This window comes from Centroberyx affinis, unplaced genomic scaffold, assembly GCF_046629955.1.
Source record: "Centroberyx affinis isolate AG114_WGS23_722 - 3 ecotype Tasmania unplaced genomic scaffold, CSIRO-AGI_Caff_v1 ptg001904l_1, whole genome shotgun sequence".
NCBI classification, from domain to species: Eukaryota; Metazoa; Chordata; class Actinopteri; order Beryciformes; family Berycidae; genus Centroberyx; species Centroberyx affinis.
This window is the reverse complement of record NW_027280267.1, coordinates 1-19228: the sequence shown is the minus strand read 5'-3', so window position 1 is coordinate 19228 and position 19228 is coordinate 1. Positions and strand designations below refer to the sequence as shown.

The 19228-nt window shown below is 42.6% G+C and overlaps 1 protein-coding gene across 1 annotated transcript in view; it reads right to left on the bottom strand.

The window, feature by feature from the left end:
* nsd1b (nuclear receptor binding SET domain protein 1b) overlaps window positions 1-15148 on the bottom strand; it is a 35853-nt gene extending 20705 nt beyond the window's left edge. The window contains exons 1-7 of the mRNA XM_071530223.1: window positions 14950-15148; window positions 8027-8974; window positions 6012-6028; window positions 3693-3834; window positions 1892-2064; window positions 572-1475; window positions 71-211 (exon numbers count right to left, since the gene is read on the bottom strand). Coding sequence (XP_071386324.1) covers window positions 71-211; window positions 572-1475; window positions 1892-2064; window positions 3693-3834; window positions 6012-6028; window positions 8027-8974; window positions 14950-15148 — 2524 coding nt within the window. The remainder of the gene's footprint in view (window positions 1-70; window positions 212-571; window positions 1476-1891; window positions 2065-3692; window positions 3835-6011; window positions 6029-8026; window positions 8975-14949) is intronic.
* Window positions 15149-19228: the final 4080 nt, after the last annotated feature.

Here is a 19228-nt window from a genome sequence, read left to right as displayed (position 1 = left end):
GTTAACCTTGTAACTGAGGCCTTTTTGGACTCTGAACTGACTACCTGCTTTAAGGACACACCAGTCACACCTTCTGGCCAGTCTGATTGTTTGGAGGACACACCAGTCACATTAGTGTCTGGTGTCTTTCCATGCTTTGTCCATAGTTGGTCAGCTGGACTGACGATTATACTAGACTTCGGGGTCTTCTTACCCTTCATGTCCTTACGTCCTGATTTGATAAAGGGCATGGCAGATTCGTTAGAGACCCGGGTTTTTTGCTTCCCTAGCCTTCCTGATGGGTCAGTAGTGCTGACATTTAAACTGGAAACTGGGGTCTTTTTACTCTCTGTTTTTTCTGCTTGGTCAGAAATCATGCCAATTACATGGGCCTTTTTATAGGCCAATATGTCAGAATGTTCAATAGTTTGACTGAAAACCAGGTTCTTTTTAGCCTCGGACAATCTGGATTGGTCATTGAAACTGACCGTCACACTGGGTACTGGGGCCGTTTTAACATCTGAACTGCCTAACTGGTCAGAGGGCATGCCAGTCACATTGATAGTTATATTATTGACTGGAGTCTTTTTACCCTTTGAATATCCATATTGGTCAGAGGGCACATCAGTCTCATCAGAGACAGGGGTCTTATGCTTGTCTGACAATCCTGATTGGTCAATGGGCCTGCCAGTCGTAGCAGAAGGCATACTAACAACCTGGGTGTTTTTACCCTTCAAATGTCCTGATTGGTCAGAGGGAATGTCAGTTTCAGCGGATACCGGGATCTTATGCTTGTCTGACCATCCTGATTGGTCAGTGGGCCCACCAGTCACATTGGAAGTGACACTAGTAACCAGGGTCTTTTTACTGACAACAGATGAGGTCTTTTTCTTACAGGGCACCTTACTAAAGAGAGTGCGGTCTGGTATGGGACTGGTCGTTTTAGGTCGTCTGTCTTTGCCTGCTTTGCTGAACCACAGACCACTCTGAATCTCTGGCTGTTTCTTCACCTCTTTGACAACTGTAACTGAAGGTAGAGTCGGGACCAGTTTGGACTGACGTTCAAGTGCTTTAGGACATAAAATCTTAGGAACTGAGTCAAGGTCAGAATATGGGCACTCTCCAGTGTCCCTCTCTGATTGATCTGGGCTTTCGCGAAATGTATTTTTAGAGTTTTTACTGCTCATGTCCTTTGATGATTTACACAGTTTCTTCTTGCCAGGAGGCTTTCTTAAAGTGCTTGGCTTTGTCGGAGTTGTTATCAGGGATGACATGGACCCATTGGTCATGTGACACGTTTCAGGGGGAGTGAAGACAGGTGAAGTGGAGGGAGGAAGAGTTGGATGGGCCTTGTTCTCTCTCTCTGGTGTGGAGCCGTCATGGAAAGCCTCGTCTATGGAGGAAGATATGGAGGAAGCCATTTTGGGTCTCTCTGGGAGAATGGATTCAGCCTCTGTCACACTGGATTTCCAAGAGCCCTGAAAGCGCTTAGCAATCTGTGGGAAAAGAGAATGGGTTTTTATTTACCTTGTGGTGAATTTGTTTAGCATATAAAGAGAGCCAGCAGTGCACAAAAACAGACACTCCACAATCATTACACATATTACACAACAGTTAATAGAAGAAAGAATTTGATGGTGGTGGCAATCACCATCGTGGTAATTAAAGTGATTAATGGATAGATCTTGACAAGTCTTGACAAGTCTTTGTTGTAAAGAGAAAAAAAATAATTTTGTACTTTGTGTAATCAAACATGATATTACCACCCAGCTGTGGTAATGACAATAATAACAACAAACAATACAAAATAATACAATAAAAACAATGGAGCAATCTAACGATTAAAACATTTGCTTTGGACAAACATTTTAATAGGGGATTTAAGTAGTGACACGTCATTCATAGTAATTACAGTGTATTTGTAGTTCTGGTCCCTCTGCTTGCCCCTCCGGCGCAGTAGGGGCAGCTGTTCAAATTCAAAGCCTCCATGGAAAGTGTGAGTGGCTTTCCCTTCCACCCAGGCCAGCTCCACTGGCTCCCCGAAGGTCCTGACATGGTAGAGTCGACAAGGCCGGTCACTGGGCTCTAAAACAAGAAAACATCAGCCTTGATGTAATGGGATGCAAGCACTTTAGATCAGTGGTTCTCAACGTGGGGTCCGGGGACCACCAGGGGTCCTTGAGGGGGTTCCAGGTGGTCCCCAGCAAATTAATGAATTGTTAAACTTCACCATTATTTCATTTACAAGAAGTGAACACAATTAGACAATGCAGAAGAATGACTATTTTGATCATAGTTTCTCTGTTATCTCTCTACCTACAATACAGATAGTCATGGGATTCTGGACAAAATCGAACAACGAACAATAAAAATATTCTCAGATTTGGGTCCGAGAGACAAAATCTCATCAAATGGGGGTCCGTGACCCTAATGTGGACTAAATTAGGGTCCTTGATATGAAAAAGGTTGAGAATCACTGCTTTAGATAATTAAGAAATAATAAAAAGATTACTTTAAAGTGTAATGGCACGGCACTCTCACTTTTGGCTGATTTCTGCCCCTCTGCCTTTTTATAAACCTGCAACCCAATGCAACATTTACGGCACATCATGCTGTACAGGAAGTACACAAGTACATCAGCATACCAAAGGGATTGAGATTTGAAACACTAAAGGGAGGGGAAATCTCTAAATCTCTACAAAAATACTTAAATAATCAAACATGCATATTAATGTCAGGATTTTAAAAATGAGTGGTTGTTATATGCCCAGATTTACTGACTGTCAACTGAAAAGAAGTGGTTGTAGCATGCATCTGAGTGACAGGAAAGATGGGAGAACCAGGTCAAACCTACTACATCACAACTACATGGCATTTGCCCCAGCCTGCTGAATCACTAGGACACCCCAACTTAGTCCACACAAGCACAACAACACATAAGTCTAAATCGTAAAGCAGGCAAACACTTTTAGTGCATAAATACATACTAAATGTCAAGGGATGCAAGTGCTTGAAATAGTAGCTTCAAAAAGCGGTGGGTTATCAATATGGTATCAGGTTACCAATATGATATCAGGTTATTGATAACAATATGAGAAATGTAAATTCTTATTCTAAATGTGTATCCATTTTAGTTTGACTTTTGTGTTTCATGTTTTGAAAACTTTCCTAGCAAGATGGTACTCCATGACGTAAAATCTGAACAACAATTAGCAGTAGCACTAGAGAAGGAGTTGGCATAATGTAGGAAATGGAATAGTTGAACACAGCTAATTAGACAATTTTTGTTTGTTCTGGGACTAGTCACGGACACCCACCATAATATAAATATACATACATTACAAGATAATATAGGAAATGTATATAATATTTTTCCTATAGATTTTAGGTATTTTTATTTTTAATGAATTTAGTTTATTTACTCTTCTTTCATTCAGTAAATGCACTGAATGTTTCTAATTTTTTTTAGAAATGGAAAATTGGAGACAAAAAAACAAAACACAAATCACACAAGTGAACTAAGTTAAGTTAATACACCATTAGTAAATTACACATTAGTTAACTGTTAATTAAGGGTTAGTTAATGCTTATTAAGCATTAACTAACCCTTAACTTAGTGACCCTTATTGTAAAGTGTTACCAGTGAAAGGAACCGATATACAACACATTACTCCAAGTAATATCCAAGCAAGTGAGTAATGTTTCAGGCCCACCTTTCATTCTGTGGTAGATTCCCAGTTCAGGGTCAACGATCACCTCACAAGGCCACCATGGTCTTCGGTTGAACTTTGCCCAGATGACTTCTCCCTCTAAAAACTTCACAGGCGGCACAAACTTTTTCTTTGGGCTGTTTTGCTGTTGAAAACATGCCAATAAAGAAAAAAACAAAAAGAAGGTAAAAACAGAACTTTGTCGGCACATCTGTAACATCTGAGACTTTAGACAGTGTGGTCGCCCTTATTCCAACATGTTTGTGTCCATTAATGACCCTTTACATTGCAGATGTGCATTTTCTCTACTTGCAAAGACATAAATATAGACATTTTGCATAATTCCTAACGTTATAATCTAATAGTGTCTGTTTTCATGCTTGTGTCTGCCTGTCTTGAACACCCTGCTGGTCCTCAAACTTATCTTCCCAGAAGGATTAATGAATGTATGTTGTATTGAATTGTATAACCAAGGATGTCATCACACAAAAAGCAAGAAATAATAGACAAAAAAAAAACAGAACAGAAAACAGGACAATCCATTAGAAATTAATGGAGGTGTTGTGTCCAAAATCTTCCAAGAATAAGAATCCTGAAATATTAGATTCCTGAGCGACAATCATAGGAATAATCTATAACCGTGGTCGGGAATCTCATTATCATCCATAAGAAGCATAAGCCTCTTTTGAGGCTGTGAGCCCAAAAACAAATGGAGGCTGCTGGGGATGTTAAACTATAAGCAGATTTACTGACCTCAACTGACCTCTCTAGGCCTTTAGCTCAAGTACAGGCCCAAACCTCGAGTCATTAAAATGTCAACAGTCATAGAAATGCAAGTGCCAATAAGCCTTGGATCTATGTACAATAATAGTTCTTAACTTTATTTACCCAAAAGCTACTTAGATGTGCCCAAGGTTATACTTACTGTGTGAGCCATGGCAACACTGAAATGTTACTATAACAACTTTTTCAAAAGACAAGAAGGACTTTAATCCAAAATAATAATAATAATAATAATGAAATGCTGTATATCCACTTTAAGAAAAATAATATTGCCTGAATTTCATGATTCAAGATTTCAAGACTACTGTACATCCTCAAAAATGCTCATCTTTTGTAGGCAATGTTCTTCAAATGGTTCGCAGCTTTCACATTTTTCAGGTTTTTACATCAAAATATAATAATGTCACAATTTGTGATCACCAGCCAAGCATCTCCTCCCTGGCTGCACTGTGTAAATGAGTAACGGCTCTCAGCGGCAGGTCGAGTGGACGAGCGGCGGATACGATCGGGCCTGAGTTATGACTGGCATGTAGCGGGACTGCTGCTGTGATGTAACCATGGCAGAGTCGTTTACAGCCAGCCGCAGAAAAAACAAGCCGCAGCACTGTGGGTAATGGAAGAATCCACCCTCGGACACCATTACATCTTTAGATATTATCTGTCTGCGATGTTCAGTGCATTCCAGGAGTTATTTTGTGAACGGATATTTCGTGAAGTGTTCTAATTTACTTTTCAGGCGTGCCAACTTTCCCTCAACCTGCTCCGTCTACTTCTACTTCACTTTACCCACAGTGATTCACTTTTCCTGCGTTTCTTTGGCTCAACTACAGTTCGTGGTTCGTAGAAGAGGCAGAGATAGACCAGTTTCTCCACTGACAGTAGTCTCAATAGACCAGAATGCAATGCAGCCACAAGGCAGGCTGCGTTTTGAATGTTCACAAACTAGATGTCTAGCTAGCTGTATTTCTATGCCCATATGCCCATCTTTGACTGAAAGCAACAAGTTAATGCTCCCTCTCTGGGGGTTCTCGAAAGGCAAATGTAGGAAATCACTAACCGAAATAGAAGTAGACATGGCAGATGGATGAGGGAAAGTAAATCACAACGCTTGATCATAAAATAACTCGTGGAAAGCATTGAACATGACAGATTGATGATATTTTACAGTGACTACGTTTACATGGACTTATTTATTCTAAATAAGACAATATTTCGATTAAGGTGTTTACATGAGTTGCTTATAGAATATTCCATTCATATTCCCGCTTTCATGCTACAGAGCAGAGTCCGACTAATGACTGAAGACACACGCCCACGTTACGGAGTTTCCCTCCAGAATTTAACCTGAAACCCTTTCTGTCATGTATCTACTGTGGTCGGGACAAAATGTTGGGACTTCTTTTTACCGGTGGCAGTCGTCTTTTCTTCTGTGAACAAGTTGCTCAACACTCGCCGCCGGATTGCCGTACGTGTCGCAAAATGCTGCGAAAACTCCGATAGGACGTCACAGTGCGATTAAGGTGTTTACATGTCTACAACGCACTTCAATAATGCGACTAAGAAGAATCAGAATACTCCACATGTCTTAAATCGACTATTGCTTACTCTGACTATGACCTTATTCCGGTTAAAGTAATCAGAAAATGCTGTTTACATGGCAGTGTCTTATTCAGAGTATTGTCTTAATCGGGTTAATATCGGAATATTGCAGACCATGTAAACGTGCTCAATGTTAAAGTATCTGAGGGTGTATTTTTTAATTTAAATACTGAATCAGGGTCAGTACTACAGCTTAGGATTATTAAAGACTACCTAAACCCCAAATCCAAAATTTCACCTAATGGTGAAAAGTAGCCTTGTGAACTCTGGCCTTCTGCTATTGGCTGGTCTTTGGTGCCAGCTGATGTCACCACCTGTTGTACTCTATAGAAGGTGACATCACCTGGCACCAAAGACCAGCCAATAGCAGAAGGCCAGGTCAGTACCCTACTTTTGACCATTAGCCTAGATGTCAGCCTTCACCACACATTTGTGTTTGGGGTTTATTTTCTCTTTAAAGTAGGCCTGCACACAGAATTATCGCTCCACGCAAATACAGTTACAGTTAACTACAGTTAATTTATATCCATAGAAAGAAAATATCTTTGACACCATTGTGCGTCCCTGTATGGTTCGGGGTATCATACCATATCACCACGTTAAAACATTAAAACACTGTCTGTGTATCTTTAATACTGTCTTGAAGCATATATACATGGTATTCTCTCATATTTGTCATCCAAAATTCCATCTAAAACGCTATTGGATGTGATGTGGCCATTTTCCATCGGCGAATGTTACAGACTTTGCAGAACATCACTGAAGACTGTTTCTGAAGTGTCAGGATGCCCAGGTTCTCCGCCAGGCAGCTCGAAATTCAATAAAATTGAAACTTTTGTAACTGTTTGGCTTGTTCAAGGAAACTGCCCCACACAGTCGCTAATAAACTTCTCACATTAAGGCTGGCTAGAGGCTCTGGAGTCTTGGTGAGAGAAGATCCACAAGCGCAGCGTTCGTAAGTCAACAAATATTTGTGAAGTAAGCCTTGCATACAGGAAGGCGATTTCACATGACCAACGTGTTGCTCCAGCCTTATGATGAGGAGTTTACTGGCGATCATGTTGGGTAGTAAGTTGGAAAAATTTGAGGAAGATACTGAAGTTGAGATGTTATTGAAATACGAGCTGCTTGGTGGATGCTAAAGATTCAGAAAAGTGAGTGATGTTCTAAAAGGTATGAAACAACTGACATAAAAAAAGGCCACATTACACAGAGTAGTGCTTAGATGAGATTAGAGTTTGGCATCGAGGCCAAGTGGAGCAGTAATGTTTTGTGCGAGCCTAGTTTTAAATTCTCCTATTCTGTCTCTGTCTGCACCGGTGAGAAAGCTGGACGTGCATCAGCCTCTACCAGGGTTTCATTCGCAGGCGAGAACCCCTGTTAAATCTCCCTCCCTATTTCACACAAAAAAAAAGGGGGCGGAGAAAGCGAAGGAAACGGATGACCAATCAGAATCGAGCAAAGAAGCTTTTTCCGTAGATATGCTAACACATCTCTCCCTTGAACTAACTCCTGTGCACAGCTTCTCTACAGGCTTCATCTCTGTAATCTGATGTCTGCACATGACATGGAGGCATGACATCGTCTAAAATCTGCCATCTTCATTTTAATAACAAACTCAGCTGGACTCTTCTTCTCCCCGCTGGGAAGTTGAGTTTGGCACCGATTGACATTCTGTGTAGCCAATGAAAACACAAGGAACCAACCAGGAAGCACTGACTACGAGAAAAAGGGGGAAGGTATTTCTCGAGACCCACGAACGAGATTTAGGGAGAATGGCTGATCTGGGTCTGGCCTTGCGAGACTAGGTGTGCCTCTGACAGGGATGTGATCAGGAACACAAAATAGCATGAAAACGTAGTAATCCCAACTGGAAACGAATGGGAGTTGTGTGCCAGAAAAAGCCCGAAATGTGGAAAAAACCCTGTGGCGAGCTTGTTTGAAATAGTAAAAACTTGCCATTGAATTTCTTGAAGGACTATTCCCAAACAGGAAGGGCTCGGCGTCGCTGTCCCAGTCGTCGTCCGACCCGTCCCAGTACCTCCTGCGCTGCCCGGAGCGCTGGGACCGGGTGACCACCTTGGCCGACGACGGGGCCGGGTTCTTGGAGTCCGAATTTAAAACCCCGGGAGCGGACGGCAGAGCGCTCCCCGCCCTCTCGCGCTTGTCTCCCGCGGGCGACGCGCTCTCCCGCCCTTCGTCGTTGGCGTTTTCGTCGTTGTCATCGTCATCGTCGTCGTCGTCCTCGAACAAAGAGGACTCGAAGTGGAGGAAGCCGTTGGCGAAGGGGCTGTTGCTGTCGAGAGAGAAGGCCGGGCTCGGCGGGCCCGAGAAACCGCCCTCCGTCTTTCTCTCCGAGGCGGGAGGATCGCTCTGATTGGCCGCTGCTGGCGCGTCTCTACTTCCGGGTTGGACCGCGGGTTGTTTTTGTCCGTCTGAGGAATTCCCGAAGTTGTTCTCCCTGCTTGTATTCCGGGTCTGAGCGTAATCCCTGGTGGTGCGACCGGTCCAGGACTCCCTCTCCGTCTCCCTCTTACCCGTCTCCCACTCCCAGTCCCTCGCTCGCTCCTTCTCCTCCCTCTCCGGCAGCACCAGGTCGGGCTGGCTCACCATGCTGGTGAGATGCTGCAGCCTCCTCAGAGGACTATAGGAGGAGGAGGAGGAGGAGGAGGAGGAAGAGTGGTCCCTCTGTGTGAACCCATAGACAGACGTGTGTTTGAGGGAGGAGGCGGCGGCAGACATGCTCAGGCCGGTCCGGCGGTCATGGTGTCTGGAGGAGGAGGAGGAGGAGGAGGAGGAGGAGAGGGTGGAGAGGTCGCGGCCGGAGGTCAAAGGGCAGCTGGAGCGAGGAGTCTCTCTGCTGGGCCCTTTGTGAGGCCCGCTCATGCTGCCATGCTTCCTCCCTGGAAACACAGAAAACATGCTTCGTTTAACACACTGAATGTTGTTTGCTGTCATCATAAACATCAAAATAGCTAAGACAAACAACATAATGAAAAATCACTATAATATTCCTAATATCCATATTCATAGTGTCTCTGTGGTACACTATAGTGAGTTTATAGTTATTCTATTAGATTTTACTGCCATTTAATTTCGTATAGTATCCCAGTAATACACTTATAATATTTATAATATTCCTATGGGGATTTATAGTTTAGCTGATTTTTCAATTATAGGGTTGCTTTGATTCTTTTTCATAATAGACACTCATAACATGTCTTTCACTCAATAGTTTGCTATAAAATTGGTAGCCTACATCCAAAGTTATCCCAAACCGCTTGTAATCAGATATAGTTAAAAGTGGCTGAGGAAGGCAACTGATTGCTCACATAATTTAAAAATCTAGTGCTGAGAGACACGATGGTCTGCCTCCATAGCGCCAAATAAAAGGTAAACAGACACGCCGGTGCACAACCTACCGCTAAATAACGAGGAATGCGGCCGATCTATAGTGATCCTGTAATAAAATTTTAGAGGGATCCTGCGCAAACACCACAGCAAAACTATAAAGCCCGATAGGGATAAGATCGTGATGGAAATGACATCAGGTACGATAAGGTCAGCAGCCTGTAAAGTCACTACCGGATACCACAGACACACTAAAACCCCGCAGGATTATTATAGGAATATTATACCGCGTCATCTTAAAATCAAACCAACGTAACCGCGCGACGCTCCGAGGGGTTAACCCGGTATGAAAACACCGGGCCGAAAAATCACGAATGCCCCTGATTGAGATTAAAATGGACCCGGCTGTATGTGTGTGTGTAAGTGTGTGTGTATGTGTATGTGTGTGTGTGTGTGTGTAAGTGTGTATGTGTGTATAAGTGTGTGTGTGTGTGTGTGTCATCCGTTGCTTGCAGTAGTGCACAAGACAGAAACAGGAACGCCACATAACATGCAGAAACGACACACACCAAGTTCACCTACACACACACACAAACACACACACACACGCACACACACACACACACGCAGGCAGGCTTCCCTCCGACAGATGTATGTGCATCAAACAACAAAATCACGGATAAAACGCCAAATGACACGGGATCCGCCGCAAGAATCTTACCATTCCGGTGTCGGCCACCGCAAAAATAACCCTCAACCCATTCATTTTTTCATTTAAATGCGCTAATTTCCGATTTTTTGAAAGCGGATGAGGAGAATCCCAGCGGCAATACTACTAGGCCTGGATCCTGTGAAACGTACACACTCCCCCCTCCTCCCCTCCACCTCCCGCCCTCCTCCTCCTCCTCCTCCTCCTCCTCCTCTCTACATGCGCTGTCGCCTGGTCCAGCGGCCCCTAGAATAGAAATACCGCCGTGTTGGGCTGCTCCGGCGACACTCCCCCTTTGTTTTGTTTTAAACTACAACTTTATAATTCCCCGTTACTCTTCTCACTATGGATTATTGCTCTATTAAACGGCTGTTTCCTGCCTGCAGAGCAGACCTGCCCCTTGCAAGCCAGTCTGTGCGCACTGCCAGTCGTCACCACTGCCTCCCTCCCCAGCCAGTCCACAGCATGGAGCACAGAAGGGGCCGTAAATCTCCCCCCCCCCCCCAAAAAAAAAGAAAGAAAAAAAAATCTGAGCTGTCAGCCACCAAAACGCACCAGACGACCACGGACTGCACTTCAAAAACGCCCCGCCCCCCTCCCTTAATTATAACCATCAATTATTAACCTAAACCGGGCTGCCATCACCACTGACATGTCACATGCCAAACTTGTGCCAACAAATGGCATCTTCACCAGCACGACGCGCACTTGGCAGCCACACATGCGCCCTGGAGACGAAATAAATGTAAAGTATAATTCAAAAACGTCCACGTCTGAAAGCAGTGAAATGTGCTGCAGGGCGGGCTACCCGGAAAAACAGAGGGTTTCCTTTCCTGAGACGAGTTGCTGTAGTCTCTGCACACCCGGTCCCTTCAAAATGGAGTCCTCCAGCCTTAGAGGAGAGAGAGAAAAAAAAACAGGCCACAAAGTGTTAATATATGCTCGATATAAAGTTCACCCAGCCACGCAAAAACTGAGCCACCAAGCGCACCTCTCCTGCACTCCTGAGATGTTTCTGGAGGCGGTTTGAGCCTTGAATCGTCCAGGCAACGACAGAAAGCCCTTCTTTACATGTTGTGCCTCCCAAAGTCACTGTCTTATGTGCGTTTCTGCCTCGACGGGGGGGATTGAGACACATTGATTACCTGGTGTGTGTCAAACGCACGCCTGGCAGTACAGCCACAACACTAAATGACATTCTGCGCGTCGTCTGGGTTTGCTGGTTTGTGGGTTTTGTGTGTAAAATGGAAGCATTGAGGGACGACACGCAGTCAGGTTTTTTTTTTTTTTTTTTTTCATGTTGTGTGTGCAGACACGCAGGGTGAAATGCAGCTCGGCCGGTGAGACGGGGCTGAACTGGGAGATTTCCACTTTGGTATATTTGATTATAAGGTGGGGAAAATCCCTCCGATTTGTTGGAGACGGTTTGACAGAGAGATATGGAGGAAGAGGAGGAGGGGGGTTCAGGTATAAAAATACCCCACACTGTTGGCTCTGGAAGGCGATTTGGAAAATAGCGTTCCCCCAGTGGCATGTCCCTGTCGACAAAGACCTATAGTAACCCTATAATAAATGTTAGAACGATACCATACGTAGATCCCAGCAGATTAAGCCCCCACGGTAATATTATGAGAATATTCTAGAGATACCCGAGGTAAAAAACCCATAAAGTCCGACAAGGTCACCACAAACTCACTAATGAGCCCGCAGAGATCCTGTAGGGATATTCTGGGAATGTTATCATGGTGTTTTTTCTTTTCGCTAGATGGATGTTGTTTTGCATCCTCAAACAAGCCGCTTCACGAAATATCAGTTCCCTACTTTTCCTGGCGTGGTTTTCTCTACTCAGTACAGTGGCATTTTGGTTGAAGGAGAAGCTGCGTTTTCCCTTTTCAGCCTCGATCTCAGCCAGGAAGGGTTTTAGTGAGAGAGAGAAGGAGAGAGAGAGAGAGCGAGGGAGAGACAGACAGCCAGACAGAAAGAGAGACAGAGAGAGAGAGAGACAGACAGACAGACAGAGAGAGAGAGACAGAGAGACAGGGAGAGAGACAGACAGACAGGGAGAGAGACAGACAGGGCCTGCTGCAGGTTTGCGCACCGCAGAACAGAACAGCGCCCCGGCGGGCCAGGGAGCGCCATGCGTCTCCAACACGCCATCATTAACCTGGTTTTAATTCTCATTTACTGCTGCCACATAGGTCAGTCAGCATAGGGTTTTAAGTTCCCGGACTTTCCACTGCTGCATCAGACCAGGTATTGATTTGAAAAAAGGCATTTATAAGTTGCTTAATGCGTCTGGTGATAGCAGAGAATGATAGTAATCCTATAATACAGCCTGTTATTACCAAGAAGTCACTATAGGAATATTATAGTGATACCATGGGAGATAAAAGTACCATAAAGTATGATAAATTCACTTTAAACTCACTACTGAGTACCACTGACTACTCTGAGTCCCTATATGACTATTATAGGAATATTATAGTGAGTCCATATAGATATGGAAAAAATACAAACATAAAGCACTATAAGGTCACTATTATTTCACCAGAGTACCACTGACATACTCTAGGTCCCTATAGGAATATTATGGTGATTCCATAGGAGTTTAAAAAGTACCATAAAGTACGATAACTTCACTGTAACCTCACTATTGAATACCACAGACACACTATAAGCAATATATAGCAATATTATAGTCATACCACACAAGCTAAAAAATACCATAAAGTACGGTCACTTTAGGAATATTATAAAAATATTGTAATGAATTTCTCAATTTCAAAATTCAAATATGTTAATTTCATGTCCATTTGTAATAGCGTGGTCCAGTTTAGAGGGAGTGAGTTAGCATTTTTGATTGTGATTACAATCTGAATGGGGCTTTGGTTAAAAGCCTCATATTTCACAAAATAAACCATTAAACATCCCACCTTTGAAGCTTTTATGTGCCCTAATAAAGTAAGTTGCTAACTAATGGCTAACTGTCTTAGAAACTGAACAACAGTGGGTTTTTGTCACAAAATCATCACATCATTATGCAAAAGAGTCCGCCTTAAAGCCTCTAAGCTCTAGGCCACTCACGTTCTTTTCAATTTAATGATATTCCATTGTAGATTTACTAATTTAGTGTTTTTTCCAATTGTAGATTTTTAAATTGTAGGTTTTTAATAGCATTAGCCTGCTAGTTAACATGCTACCTTAAACTTTGAATCTTAACCATTGAAGTTACAGTGGGGCAGCGAACCAAAAAATGTTGCTGGCAGCAATCGTAAACCTAACCTTTAGGCTTCAGAACGGCCCTTCAGAAACCTCTGGGTGACGTCACACTCACTACATCCATCTTTTTTTTTTACAGTCTACAAAGAAACATCCCATCGCTGGAAGCAACAGGAGGGTTTATGCTTCCCTCTAACCTGTGAACAGATTGGAGTTTTAGCGATACATTTACAATGATCTCATTGGTTGAGCTAAACCTTAGTTTTTCAGGTAGCTAACTGGAAAACTTGAATATGAGAGAACCACCACTTGTTAAAATATAAATAAAAAGTATAAGTTACTTCTTTTTTTAATTCATTCGATCATGACCATGGCATTCATGATGTTGAAGGTCAGCAGCTAACTAGATTACCTACTGTAGATAGCTATAGGCTAGTATGGCTAGTTTGACCTTGGAAGGTCAGCTAGCTAACTAACCTAGATAACTTAGTAAGGCTAGACTGCATTTTTCTTTTTCTTATCTCTTGTCTTTTTGTCCCCCACCAAAGGGGGGACTATGGATCGGTCTCCGTCCATTCGATCATTCGTTCATTCGTTAGTCAGTCACACTGTAATGTTGACTTTGTGTGGACTCAGTGGTAAAGCAGGTCATACAGTTAAAGTTATACAGTGTGGGGGACAATGAATGGGGACTCAGTGGTAAAGCAATACAGTTAAAGTTATCATAGGTAACATAATAGTTTACACACGCTACACAGTTGGAGACATCAGACTGGGTTGATGTGTTGAAGTGAGAGTCAATGGAGAATTTTTGGGCAAACCTCTAACCACAAGACACTGTAGTTATTGTCCAGTTGTTGGACTGTTGTTCTGTTATTGCATCATCACTGCACTACCACTGTGCCTCAGTGTTGACTACTTATATCATATTACCATTTACCTACTGTGCAATACCATATATCAATTATCATTTAGCATTTATATTATAACACTCACACTCCTGGTGTTGTATGTTATATTGTATATTGTAGTATAAATTGTATTGTAGTGTACATTGTGTAATGTATGGATTGTATTTATTGCGTATTGTAGTTCTTATATTTTGTACTGTATTGAGTAAAAACAGGACAATTACAGTTACTACATTTCAAGATATAACTTGTAAGCCTAATTCTGAGGAGAGTACAGAAATATGTTCAATCTGTCCTTTCATTGTCCCATACAAAAATGCTTATACAATTTCACTCATATTTCAAGTACACTCAGCAATCACTGACTGACCCAAGGGTGGAACTACATCACTGGTGGGGGACAACATGTTTACTATTTGCTTGTTCACTGGGCTTCAGTCTAATGTTACCTAGCCAGAAAATCTGTGGTTCTTTGGTTTAACTCAATCAGTGAGATCATTTCTGCCTCCAGAGCAGCTCTGCTTCTGATAAATATGACTAAAACTAAAATCTGCAATCTGTGATCTCACATTGATGTACAGCTCAATGGAGCTGAATTTGGGAAGATGGCATGGGAGACTGTGAGAGCACACAATGGGATTTTCTGGGGATATTATGCTATGCTATGCTATGCTATGCTATGCTATGCCATGTGGCTGCTGGTAGAGCGTGTAGGCAAGTAGATCTGGACCATGGCAGGGAGGTTTGGGGGTGTAGAGCTGGATCATGACCTGGAGGTATTTGGGTGCAGCTCTGTTATCTTCCTTGGATGCCAGCACCAGGGTTTTGAATTCCCCGCTGTTCTCCATGATGTCTCCCACCTTGGCCCACAAAGTCTTGCTATGCATGGAGAGGCAAACATTCTCCACATGCCAGGAAAAACAAGGGGGAATTCTGTCAGATTTGGGTCTTGGCCTTAAAAGCCTCATGAATCCACGCTTTACACAACAACAAATGTTGTTTTCTGACTGATTTTTGTCGCTAAAGCTACCAATAGGAGTTATAGCCAATCGTGACACACCCATCTCTCTCTGTCATTTACCCGGGCTTCACATGACTCAGCTAGACGAGACAAGCTTGGTTTCTGTAGGTTTGATGGTTTCTTTTCTGGTAATATGAAACTGAAAGACTCCACACAGTCAAAGCAGCCGGTATTTCCTCAAAAGATCTTTTTCAAACACTGTCATCTCAACCGCCAACTTTCAAATAAAGGCAAAAAACAATTCTTAAAAGAAAAGAAAGAAATGGACTTGTGACTGGATGGTTGGCAGTTTGAATCTCTGGACTGTCTATAAAAATCTGGATGAAAAAGGGACTAGGTAGAAGATGGTGGTTGTACACCTCATACTGTAGTGTAGATTATAGGGGTTCATATAACATCCTTTTTACCTCTGTCCAACCTTGTTTAAACTTTTAGGAAGGACATTTGAACCTCTGTAATGTCAAAAACGTTTATTATATGGCTTCAGCACTGTATAAAGTGTTCTGCGAAGAAAACTGGATCCCAGAAATGCTAGATCATCCTCTATTTTCTTTTACGATGAGATCTGGAATAAGTGAAAAATAAAATATATAATGTTATTATATGACACGTTTTTCATTCATTTTTTCTTTCAGGTTGAGTGGAGGAGTGTGTCCTTGCTTTATTCTTTGCTGAACTATTGAAGTCTGTTTGACAAAAAAGGTGCTCACTGGAGTCAAGGGTAAAAGAATATTTGAAAAAAGGAAGCCAAGCTATTCCTCTTTTGTGTGGAAAAGCGTTAGCCACTTAGTAGATAATGTACCAGTGTTCCTCCACCAGCCATTCATTCTGGTCAGTGGAAAGGAGAGGAAGGAGTGTGTGTGTGTGTGTGTGTGTGTGTGTGTGTGTGGCGTGTTTTCTGCTTGTGTGAATCTACGAATCAGAATACCAGAATCAGATGTGTCATGATGTAACGTCCCTGCATGCAGCGTGTTGTCATGTTGTGTGCAACGCTGAATCGAAGACGCCTGGTTCCCCTCTTTTCTCAGGCAAACACAAGGCTGCATTCTTCCTGTAGAAAAAAAAAACAGAGAGAGGGAAGGAAGGAAGGGAGAGCGGGAGAGAGGGAGAAGGAGAGAGGAGGGAGGGAGAGCGGGAGAGGAGGGAGGGAGAGAGGGAGCATGGCAGTTTCCGGGTAGAAAATCTAGGCCGTTCCCTCCCTCCTCCCCTCTCCAACATTATACATGAGGCTGGCAGCCCATTGGCTCAGGGAATAGGCAATGGGTGGAGGCCCTCTACTGCTCTTTTAGTTTCTCCTAAATGCTGGAGGGAAAAGGTTTTAACCATAGACTGTAAAAAAGATGGATGTAGTGAGTGTGACGTCACCCTTTAGAAACCAGTGGATGAAGCCTGGAGATTGAGTTTATGGTCGCTGCTATGGCAACATTTTTCTGAGCAGCCAAAGCGAGACAAAGGGTGGAGCCAGGATGGAGGGGGCGGAGTTTGGGTCGTCTGCAGCTCCGCCTTTTATTGGCCCATAATCGGCGATGCATGGGCCAGTGACCCATGATGATGCAGTGACCTGTCAATCACTAGGCAAACAACGCTGTTTTATACCCATTATATCCCGTGACACAGTTGTTTTGAAAATCGCCATAAGGACACACATTAGAAGAAGTGAAATTAGCTACTGAGACCAAAACCTCTTGAAAATGTACTAGTAATTGACTTTATATTTTTAGCAGAAGTTGCGGTTTGGAGTCTCTTTGGAGCCGGACTCTAGTGGACGTTAGAGGAACTGCTGCTGCCACTTCAGTATTGGCGTCAAAATTCACCCGTGGTTTTGGCCGTTTGGTTTTAACGCTACAATATGCAGCTTTTCGTGTTTAGACAGGAAGTGTATTGTCAGCCCCACCCACCTCCCCTCAGTTGGTCAAGTTCCCGCCCCAAGACTTGTCACTCATCTTGATGAGTTGTCATCTATCCTGAAGCTGAGGTGATCTGTGAAGCCTCCACAGGTGCTGAACAGCCAGTCTGAAAGAAAAACACAATGCCAAATTCACGAGTCTTATCTGCTGCATATTTAGCTTCGCTGTACTTTGCTTCCTTTCCGTTTTGTTGTTCCTATGACTTCCTGCTCTGTGGCTGTCAGCCTCATCTTAATAGCCACAAACAGCTCACTGCTGGCCATGCCCACAGCAAATGGTATACGCCCCCAAAACATCCCCGATTGTCCACTAAAGTGTTACCGTCATTTTGGATTCAATCCGGATCCTTTTTTTTGTCTTCGCCTATTCCAAAAAATAATTGAATGGAATTTTTGGATCTCTTTAGCCAATTGCTCTCTTCTCAAAATGGGCGAAATAATGTAAGTAGAAATGACATATGGTATAACGAAATTATTACATCAACGCGTTACGGAATTACATTTATTTATTTTTGCTAACAACCATAGATAAAAATGGCGATAACGCAGCAAAAAGGCCAAAGTGTGGTACAAGTGCGAAATCCTATTCAGTTTCTATGAACAAAACAATAAATCGTCATGTTTTTTTCCCATTACACCTTCAAAACACACCAGAAGCCAGTTTCAGGCAAATGGGGGGATTCATAGACAGACAGACTGATAATGTGTAATATATCCTATTTATTTACTGTTATTTTAATATTAAAAAAAAGTTGCATATTGTAGCTTTAATTCTAAAGACGACATAATGTTCTGAGCCATTCCAATGAACATCTAATTTCCATTGATCTGTGTGTTTTTCCCTGAACAGTAACACTGTGCTGAACCCGTCCCACTGCTGTTACTCCACTGGCTTTTAACGATTTGACTGAAGACGTTTTGGCGCTTAAATTGAGTGAATGAGCTACTGACACATGGACTGGCAGTATATTTTAACAAAACATGGGTTTTAAGATGTATTTTGAGGATGTAAAACATGGGCATCAGTTGGGTATGGCAAAGTATGGCACCATACTTTAGCCTCAGTGAGTTTGATCTTCATTATGATAGAGAGCAAAGATCATTGCCAGAAATGTATTGGGAAGCCAATCTATAGCTGTGTCTGTGCAACAAGGTTTGGTGACCCTCATCTAATGATCAATCACTATTGACAAAATAACAATATATTGTAAGTCATCAGTAATCATCAGCTTCATTTGTCTAAAACATTTACTTGATATGCAGGTTTTTAAGTTTTGGTGCACATGATATTAGATGCTGGGGTTAAGTGAACTGACACCCAAGCTGTAAAAAGTGTATTTATAATCATATCTTCTGTAATCACTGAAGTAAAACAGATCATCTTCACATCAAACCCTTCAATTACATGATTAAAACCCCAAATTTTGATGGTCAAAAAAAAAAAAAAAAGCAGATTGTGTCTTTAAAAGCCCCACGTGAAGACTGACTCCAGTGAAGCCAGCTTGTGGTAACCTGATACTGCCACCAAGGGGCAGCACAACACCTGATATGAGGCGGAGCTGCAGAGGGGAGCAGGTCACTGAGCGGGCTGACACTGGATGCCAGGGTCAGGGCCGTTCATCAACTGAATGGAGACTGCAGGGAAAATTCCAGTTCAGTTCCTGGAGTTGGAGTTGGAATGTGAATGTCACCCAGGAAACAGAATGTGAATTGAATTGGATTGACAGGACACAGAACTGAATGCCATGAAATTCCACTTCTAAGAGAGTTTGTCTCGACTCGCTAAACATTATAAATCAAACATTATGAATCAAGTAAAAGACAGTTCAACAAGTCAAATACATTCAGTCATAATGTAAATCATAAGTGAATTGGAATTGATGAGTTAATTCATGAATTGACCCCCTACCTGGTGGCTACGTTTACATGCACTGAGATAATGCAACCTCAACCTGATTAAGGCAATTATCTGACAATAGCAACTCTTTATCAATACTTCAGTCTGATTGTCTTAATCAGAGCAATGTCATAACCAGTGTA